The following is a 10,368-nucleotide window of genomic DNA, read 5'->3' on the forward strand; positions in this document are numbered from 1 at the left end:
CTAAACTATGATGAGAGTTGGATAGATACACTATAGAACTGGTCCAGCTATATAAATAGCATAGACAGACTCCTTACTTGGCAAAGAATTGGCTTTCAAAAACCTGCACAGGTTTTTGATCATTTAAAGCTTCTCTCTGAAACAAAGGCCCATCTTTTTAGCATTAACATCCTTTCCTTGATGCTATATGGCTGTGAATCATGGAACACCACAGTATTTAAAAAGTTAAAATTGGCTTGCCATGCAAGAAGCAATGGAGAAATATATAAGAGGTGTGAATAGGCTACAACATATTAATGATAAAGAACTCTACAGAACATGTGGCATAAGAAATGATCAAAAAGATTTATGACCAGATATTAAGGTGGATCAATTAAATAGCAAGAGTGAGAGATAATTAATCAATAGTTCCTTGGTAAACACAAACCATCAAAAGTGCTACAGGAAGACCTCCAGGACAAAAGGTGGCTGCTTACAGATGAGTGGAAAGAGCAATAGGGTTGTGTGGTCAGAGGATACTGGTTCAAATTCCACCTCTGCCTCTTATCTCTGTGACCTTGGGCAAGTCAATTAACATATCTTTATCTCAGTTTACTCCTCTACAAAATGAGAAGGTTGGACTATACAACTCTAAGGTCCCTTCTAACTCTAAACCTATCATCCACGATCCTGGAATCCTAGGATACTATCAAGAGTTGCACGATATTAAAAAATGTTGATGGGTTGTCCTTTGCCCCATTTGTTGGAATACTTATATAGATGAGATTGCAGATCCTCCAAAAGGTCAAAATATTTACCCCTATAGTGATGTTATCTGGCTGTGAATCATAAAACAACACAATCTTCAAAGAATTACAATCATGGACAAATGAAACAGAATCAAGAGAAAAATAGTAGGCATAAGTAGATTGTTGCAAGTTATGAATGATGACCTGCATGGAAAAAGTGGTGTGAAAGATATGCAACTATTAAGCCCTATAAAAATTGAAAAGTACAAAGTAAAAAAAAAACCCAAATAATTATAACTTATTAACCAATATCTATCTATAATATTCATATATTTAAATATACGTAACACATTTTTTGCTGCTCAGAGCAATACTTTTGAAGTATATGTACAGTAGATCAATTATATTTATGATTTTTTTAAAAACTTTGCTTTTTTTAAGGAGTCTAAGATTCAATTTAAGATCAGACTAGCCCATTTTCTGTGCTATACTAACTTTCCAAACTCCAAAGTTAAACCCAAAGCAAAAATGTGCTCCCAAAAGGCAACAAGAAAAAATTGGCTAGTCTGTCACATCACTTTCTCCTCTGGTAAGCAAATGAAATTAACTCTGAAAGCCTACCCACTTTCCCCAAACCTGGCATGCTGTCAAATATCAGTTCTACACCTAATTTTGTCAGCTATGACAAGAAGACATCATATATCTTGCCTTTCAAAACACATGCAGAAATTCAGTGACTAACACTGTACAAACCTGAAGAATATATAAAACTATTTTCCTCAGTTTTCTCATCCATAAAGTGGGGGAAATATTTGTGTTAACAAAACTACTTCTATAGTTATACTAAAGATAATTATACAGAGATACAGTATCAAAAAGGATTCCTCTCAGTAAAATACTCTGTCAATTGCAAAGGTAGATGGAAATGTGATATATTATTGTTTTTGTTCAGAACAAGAAGAAAAAGTCCAATAGACTAAGCTAAAACTTTTTGTTTTAAAAGATTAAGATGGTGGCCATTCTTAGGGCATACAGCTAGAAAAGTCAAGGAGAGAGGCTTTGATGGCACGACACATAATTTATTAAGGGCAATCCTGCTTGACCAAAAAGCAAAATGAAACAGTCATAAAGTATCTCCAGCTCCAATTCAAGTTACAGCCATGATTGTAGTAGCAACAGTTACAAGAGACCCATTAATACCAACATGGTTTAGAGAGTGTTAGGGTGAACTCTTCTCTGCCAGCACTAGATTCCAAGCAAATTGGAGTAGATGTGTCCACAGTGTCCTGAGAAACATTAACAGTGATATTTTGTATTACCCTGAAAATCCCCAGGTCAGGTTTTTCCTCAATTGTCAAAATCTTGAGCAAATTCCGTAGCATCTCTAATTCCAGTTATTGCTCCTAGAATTAACTGTAATAGTGGTAAGATGGCAAGACTGAAATTTTATAAACTCAGAATAATTTTATTAGCAAATTTAAGCCAAAGAAGATACTTTCCAAACTTATATTTCCAAACTTTTAATTTAATTATATTTGTGTAAATTGGAGGTTACCTGTACTTTACAGAATGTAAGTTCTGTGAGAGCAAGGAGTGTTTCATTTTTCTTTGTATCCCTAGTGTCTAGCACAGCATCTAACATAGCCACTTAACAAATGCTGCCTGAGTGACTGATTGGCAAAGAATACCATACCCTGCCAAGATGCTAGAGAAATGAAACTAATAAGGCTAAAATATCTCTAAGATACAAACTCACAGAGAACATGGACATGAGAGAGGAAAAGTCTTCTGACAGATACTGTACATAGATCTATATCTTCAAAAAAATGTAAAAGACAATTACTACACTTGTTCTAGTCCTTTCCCTCTTATACTTTACATTCATCTACAAGAAAGTCAAGTTTAGAATTAAAGAAAAAAAATGTCATAAAATTCTAACTGTATCCAAGATGAATAGCAAAAAAATGAAGTTATATTACTTAATACAGAATTATAAATTCAAGACTGGAAGGGATGTTACAGGTCATCTAGTCCAACACTCTCATTTTACAGATGAAGAAACTGAGGCCCAGAGTGATTAAATGAATTACCCAAGTAAGTTCACACAGGTAGTAAGAAACAAAACCTAGATTCTAGTCCAAGCCACTTGACTCCAAATTAAGTGCTCTTTCCACTATGCCACACTCTTATCTAAAATTCCTGTGAAGTATTACTTTCATCCTAGAACTAAGAATTGTCTTATAGTCATGTATTTAGTAGGAAAGTGACTTGAGATATCTTAATCTACAGGAAAATAAAGACATAAAGACATAATAAAAATAATTTCGTACATATGCAAACCAAAGAAATTGATGCTCAAATAATCAATTACTCCATGATTAGAATGGTCTACTGACTATGTGACTACTAGACTACAGTCTACTAACTACATACAAATGACAATTCATATTTTTTCTTAAAACAATTTCCACAGTAAGGTACCACAATGTAAAAATGCATAGAAAATACTGACAGCAAAACAATTTTTAAAGAAGAAAATAGAATATAATAGACTATAAGACATAAAGAGGTTATTGAGGTACTATATGTAAAATTATATGCACATGTTGTAGTGCCAACGCAATGTTCACAGTGCCTATGTAGCTATGGATATTCTAGCGCAATTCTGAATCACGAAATACAACTGACTCTCCATGTGGAAGACAGAACGAAAACATTTATTCAGATGCCAGAAAGCCAAATCTATCATAGTAACCAAGAAATCTATACATAATAACCATGCAGAGGGCTACACCAACCCGAAGCCTTCCCTCTGTTAGGCTTCCCATAAATGGCTCTGTTAAACAGATCATAAACAAGCTCTCTCACTCAAGCTAGCTAGTTGTCTTTCCCAGATCTGACCGCTCTCTAACTTCCTCTCAGTTCTGCTCTACCTCTGCCTCTTCCTCTTCCCCCCTTCCTGCTCCACGTGACTTAGACTCATGAGACTCAGGTTTCCATGTGACCCAAGCAGGTCACATGGGCCTGTTAATGGATAGGAAAGGTCTTTCCATTCCACCCAAACTATATCAATTTCATTAAAAATACATTCACAATACATATGTGTACATGCACATACACACATACACACACACACATATTATGCTATCCCTCGTATACATAAATGACATGCTTTGAGTTGGTTGTTTGTCTTTTCCTGAGGATATATTTGAGTTGCATCATCAACAGTAATTTGCCTAACTTCCCATTTGACCAATTATATTTGCAAGGCAGCTGCAAGAGGGTTTATAGTGACAATCAATGATTACAAAATAAAGCAAATCTAAACAGATCATATAGGAATAAAACTCATAGCAGATCATCTAAGTGAGTTGTTCAGCCACAGCAAAACAATTTAGATAATAAATATAAATAAATTTGGATTTATATAATTTCCCTATTATTCAAGCATGATTCAAGGTGACTTTTTGCTATTAGGTACATATGAAAAAGTTTTATTATAGAGAAAAAGTCTATTTGGACCAAAATATAGAACTGCCATTTCTGCATCAAATAGTTCATTTGACTTCTATGTCAATTTCACTTATTATTTAATACAAAAAAAAGTCATTTCTTATCATACTACTTCTTAAAGTTCATCTAAATTAGGGAAGAAATTAATGATTATTTGATATACATTTGATACCTGATTGACATCTTGCCTCTTCCAGTTCTCCAGTTGCCATTCTGAAAGACACAACAGAATAAAAAAGCAGGAACATTTTAAAAGAATAATATATTTTATTTCCAATAAGCTGTCAGTATTTCATGGAAAGAGACAAGTAGGTGGCAAGGTAGATGGAGTGCTGGGCCTATCGTCAAGAAAGATTCTTACTTCCTGAGTAAGGCCTCAGACATCTACTAGATGTATGACCCTGGGAAAGTCACTTAACTCTGTGTGCCTCAGTTTCCTCATATATAAAATGAGTTGGAGAATGAAATGGAAAAATCACTCCAGTATTCATCAAGAACACCTCCAATGAGGTCACAAAGAGTTGCTAAGATTGAAAAATGACTGAACAAACAAAAAGAAAAATTTAATGGAAAACACAGGGCTAATTTTCCTGTTGGTGAATTTCTTTTCTGATCCAAGTTGGAATATAGAAATTCCCCTTTCCCCCACCTCACTCTATCTTTCCTCTACCAATATTCAGCTCTGCATTGTAGCTCATCATCTGTTTTCTCTACTCCAAATCTCAAAAGGAAGAGGCAATGAAGTATTACTGACTGAATACAAATTTCTACTATCTGATCTCAACTGGATCCTCATTGCTACTGGGTAAATAAGCTTTTTATTTAATCAAAAGGAATACTTTATAGAGGCTATTCCAAATCTCTTTGTATGCCATTCCTCTCTCTCTTAGCAGATAACCTAGCCTCCTACTAAAGCCTAAAACACTGGTCATGATCTTTTTCATCTACCTTTCACCACATTTCAAAACTTTGCACCTTCAATTGTCTCCTTTTGTCTCAGAGAAAGAGTTGGTCCTTTTCGTCAAGGCTAACCCCAGCCTACACTGCCCTGGATCTTATCTCCTCCCATCTCCAGAAGGCTGGCTCAGCAATCTCATCTCTTTTCATCTTTAATTTCTTTTGTTTCTTTCCCTACTCCTTCCTTCCCTACAAACAGGCTCAGATTTTCTTCTGTCCTTAAAATTTTCCTGTACCCTAACATGTCCTCCAAACATTGTACTGTATCTATTCCCTCATCCCAGACACTGAATTAATTGCTAGCAATTCCATTTCCAAAATATCCCCTACATACCTTTGTCTGTATTTACAATCCCATCATCATCTATTCTAACTTATCTTCCTGCTTTCAGTTTTTCTCTCTCTCTCCAAAGTGCTTCCTCCACACAGCAGACACAGTAATCTTCCTCATGTATCCTACAACACTCTCTTACTTACTTCAAAAAGAGTAGGTCCCCAGTTGCCTATAGGATAAAATACCATGTAACTTGGCATTGAAGGCCCTCTGTAATTGGAATACAAGCTACATTTTTGGTGTCGTTTCATTTTACTGTTTGTCATGTTCTATTCTGCAGCTAAACTGTACTACTAGTTGTTCCCAGAAAAAGCAATGCAAAACTTGCAAACATCTCTTTTGAACTGGTCACTTCATCTTGTATTTTACCTCTCTGGGTTCGTGTTATACCCCTTCCAGGGTATAACAAGCTCTTTGATTGCAGAGATTGGGTCATTTTTATCTTTGTAAGTCCAGTGCCAAAAAAGCACTTTAGATATGTTAGGTGCTTCATAAATGTTTGCGTAACGAATGAATAAAACAAAACGAGAAGGGTGTGAAATATATAGATAAGCATATCTATATGTTTATACATTTACTATTTTGTAAGATGAGAAACAGAACTCAACTCATCTCCTATTACCAGCTATTTTTTCATATTTTTTCTAGAAGAATTTTTTTGTGATTGTGGTTGTTGTTCATTGAGGTTTTAAAATGTATGCTGCTTTTAGATAAGTATTTTATATGTAAACACAGTGAAAAAGGCAAAAATAGAGAAGAGGAAAGTATATACATCAAAAGGTCATTGGGAAACAATAATAGCAGCTGCCAAAAACACCCCCAAACCTTAAGATACACATTGCTCCTCCATAAAATCACTGAATCTACAGAGCGAAAGCACAATGCTAACTTTGACCTTCAAGCCAATCTTATAGTTACACTCTACACTCCATATGCCTGATTCTATGGTAGTTTTATTTCTTATTTTCCTTTACTTGCCTAGAGTTGTCTGCAGATAATACGCTATCTCAATGCACAGTTCACATAAACATTTATCTCTCTAATAGTTTTCAAATAATGTTTTAGGTTATTATTACAGAAAACTTCATTCTTCAACTCTCATATATCTAAACTTGAACATTCATAATAAAAGTCACCCAAAGAGGTAACTATAATAAGAGAAGTATTTCTAATTTTAAGAATTAAGCCTCTACTGGTATTTGAGTCTAAAATAAAATTAGCTAAAAAAAAAAAATTAAGCCTCTAGAACATAATAGGAAATGAGATCTAACACCCTTTGCACTCCGAAATTTCCTTTAAGGTTGAAAATATCTTCATGAAAAATATCCTTTGTTCCACTATCTCAAGAATATTGGGAACAGATAATGAAAAGTGCCCGAAAAGCTGAACTGTTTTGATAATGTGAAGAATATTCAACTTGCAGCAGGTCTATTTAAATGTTTCTAGTCTATTAACAAAAATGCACATTTAAGTCATTCGATGAATAAAGAATGTTTATTCTCATTTCTATAATATATAATCCCTATTTTGGTTATGAAGAAAAACACAAAACTTTCAATAATGATTCTTTAAAAGTTCAGTGGTGAGAAATTAAAGAAAATGTATGCTAATAGTTAATCTCATATATACATTATGACATTAGACAGAGAGATGGCTTCCAAGTGAGGAAACCTGAGTTCAAGTCTCACCTCTGATACATGCTGCCTGTGTGACCCTTGACAACTCATTTCATGTCTCAGTGCCCTAGGCAATTTCCTACAACTTAAAGTTGCTATACTGTATTAGTAGAGGGAATTTCCTTTACCAGTGAATGGATAGGTTAGGGGGGAAGAAAGATCTCTACAAAAGCAATGTCTGGGCAAAGTTCTAGCATTCATTCAAGAAATATTTACTGAGGACCAAAAATGTTCGGAGAACAATTCTGAGTTCCATCTCCTTGGCTGATTTATTATCTATATCACAGCATCTGACTGTAGGTATTCCCCAAAGCTCTGAAATGGGTCCTCTTTTTCTTCACTCTGCAATATCCTCCATTAAAATGAAGCACTTTTAACTGACAATCAGACGTTTCAAACTAGATGTCTCAAATTCAACATGTCCCAAAGAGAACTCATCATCTTCCCCCACTCTTCCTATTCTTGTACAGGACATCATAGCTTTCCAGTCTCCCAGGTTCTTAAGAATGTCAGCATCTTTGACTCCTCATTCCACAATACAACCAGCTGGCAAATGTTGTCTGTTTGACACCCACAGCATCTCTTTCATACCTCTTTGTATGGCTAACACCACAGTTCAGTCCCTTACCATGTGACTCACCTGGACCACAGCAATAGCCTGTGAATCAGTCTCCCTACCACAAATCTTTCCTCTCTTAAACTCAACATGTTCCAAACTGGACTCTTTATAGTTTTTTTTTCTAAAGCATTCCCACCTACTACCTTCTCTATTACTGCTAAGGGCAACATCTTCCTCCTAGTCCTAGAGGCTCTCGACCTAGGAGTCATCCTGGACTCCTTACTATCTCTCATTCCCCGTATCCAAAGTGTTGGTCTATCAATTTCACATCTGCAAGTCTCGTGATGAATATGCCCCCTTCTCTCTTCTGCCACCATGCCCTCATCATTTCACACCTTGATTGCTAAAATAGTCTGCTGGTAGGTAGGTCTGCCTCCCTCATCTCTCTCCTGTCCAGTCTATCCTCCATTTAGCTACCACAGTGATTTTCCTAAAGTCCCAGTCTGATCACATCACCCCCTAGCCTCCCCTTTCCCAACAGGCTCCAGTGGCTTCCTACTGCCTCCAGAGGCAAATACAAAATCTTCTGTTTGGTATTCAAAGCCCTTCATAACCTAGCCCCATCCTATCTTCCAGTCTTCTTATACCTTACTTTCTGTCAAGTAGTCTTTGACTCAGTGACATTGGACTTCTGGCTTTTCACAAATAAGACACTCTATCTCTTGGCTCTGGGGATTTTCTATAGCGGTCCCCCATGCCTGGAATGTTCTTCTTCCTCATTTCTGTCTACTGACCTCCCTGGCTTCCTTTAAGTCACAATTAAAATCTTATCTTCCATGGAAATACTTTCCTAGCTTCTCAATTCTACTGTCTTCTCTCTCTTAATTATTTCCTATTTAATCTGTATAAAGCTTGTTTGTACATATTTTACACAGGTAGCTCAGTGGCACAGTGGATAGAGTGATATATAAACAATATAAAAGTGGTTAGTAGAAAGTTATTGAATTTTTAATTTAAAAATGGGGAATTTGCAACTACAACTTCAAGTATATAAGTATATAAGCCTAAATTTTGTGAAGTCTTATTTTAAAATCATGCTATTTTAAAATTTGCTAAGGATGTACTTTCATACCTTTCAAAAAGTCATCATCAAAGAGCTGAGTTGACACCTGCTGTGGATAACGGATTCCAGCTCCCCAAGACACCAAAGGTGTTAAAGTCTCTGAGGCATGGCCAGCACCATGGGATCCTAGGAAAATTAAAAGGCAAAATGTAGCACCCTAGAGAGATATCAATTTGTGAGAAAAACTCACTTACTTTTCATAAGAAATTCAAATAGTTTGTCTAAATTTTCACCTATATTGTTACATTTATTTTTATGGAATAGGGTAAAAACTCTGACAAAAAATTTTTCCTTCTACCCTCCCAAAAGAAATGTCATCCTAGCATTGTCATATACTAAGTACTTTTTCATTCACTCATTCATCCTCTTGTCATAGCTGATTCTCGGTACTGGGAATCAAAATTTTATGGAATTAATTTGCAGAAATAGGATTTTGTTGATACTTATTCTTTAAAGAAAAGTGTTATTCCCTCTATCTACAACTTAATTCTTTTTCCTATTTTTCCATAGCTATCTTTACCCTCTCATGAATATTATTATTTTTTTACTCTTTTCTAATATCTGGCAGTGGGACAGGGCAGTGGCAGCCGCATCAAACTTGGATCTATTGCCAACGAAAATGTACTTTATTCATTGTTTTCCATTTGCCAGTCAAAAATTTTGGGGGGTATCTATGATACTACTATACTCTCTAACTCCTTCATAATCTCTGACAGTCCAAACTTTATAAATGTCTGTGAACTGATGTACTTAACCGAAATTACAAAGAAATTGGATGGTCTTAGACAAGAGATCACCTCAAATATACAATAAATAGTCACCAACTTCACCAAAACAGTAGTCATTTGTTCTCTGATTTCCCCAAACCTTTTATTACTTCACAAAAGAAAGTTATTTCGCTCCCACATTATCTCTGCCAAGCAAAAAACAAGTTATGGGAGAAAGACACAGGCCACACCCTTTCTGTTTTACAGTGAAAGCTGTTTAACTTGCAGAAATCACTACTCAGATATTTGGAGATTAAGGTGGATTCTGAAATATTGCCATGGTCTAAATAATCAGACCTTTGTAAACTATAGAAACTACCCCTCAAACCCTCTGCTCACTGGAAACATTGAGAATTTAAGATTACTAACCCCAATCTGTCATTCCATGATCAGAGGTAAAGACAAAGGCTGTTTTCCCATCATTTTCATAAAAATCCTGCAGAAGGGACACTATTTCCTTCACTCCATCATCAACTTTTCTTATATTGTCCTTGTATTCCCTGTGAAGTAGTAGAAAATAATGTAATTACAAGTTATCTAAAGGAAATTCAGTATTTGTTTGGTTTGGCATGGAATTGTCACACAAGTAACCAGTGGTTTTTGAAATATTCATAACTGTATACTCTTAAGCTAGAGCTTTAATTTGATTATGAAAAGTTGGACATTTTTTTTTCTCCCTTGAATAACAGAAGGACTACAAAGAAGATTTGG

At 35.4% G+C, this 10,368-nt stretch overlaps 1 protein-coding gene and 1 long non-coding RNA gene across 3 annotated transcripts in view; one reads left to right on the forward strand and one right to left on the reverse strand.

The window, feature by feature from the left end:
• Positions 1 to 10,368, reverse strand: part of PIGN (phosphatidylinositol glycan anchor biosynthesis class N) — a 189,771-nt gene that overhangs the window by 138,588 nt on the left and 40,815 nt on the right. For both annotated transcript variants that reach the window (XM_072605511.1, XM_072605510.1), the window contains exons 7-9: positions 10,027 to 10,157; positions 8,900 to 9,016; positions 4,414 to 4,454 (exon numbers count right to left, since the gene is read on the reverse strand). In XM_072605511.1, the coding sequence (XP_072461612.1) occupies positions 4,414 to 4,454; positions 8,900 to 9,016; positions 10,027 to 10,157 (289 nt within the window). The remainder of the gene's footprint in view (positions 1 to 4,413; positions 4,455 to 8,899; positions 9,017 to 10,026; positions 10,158 to 10,368) is intronic.
• LOC140501675 (uncharacterized) overlaps positions 1 to 10,368 on the forward strand; it is a 61,192-nt gene that overhangs the window by 30,827 nt on the left and 19,997 nt on the right. The gene's annotated exons all lie outside the window — the stretch shown is intronic.

Source organism: Notamacropus eugenii, chromosome 4 (genome assembly GCF_028372415.1).
Source record: "Notamacropus eugenii isolate mMacEug1 chromosome 4, mMacEug1.pri_v2, whole genome shotgun sequence".
Classification (NCBI taxonomy): domain Eukaryota; kingdom Metazoa; phylum Chordata; class Mammalia; order Diprotodontia; family Macropodidae; genus Notamacropus; species Notamacropus eugenii.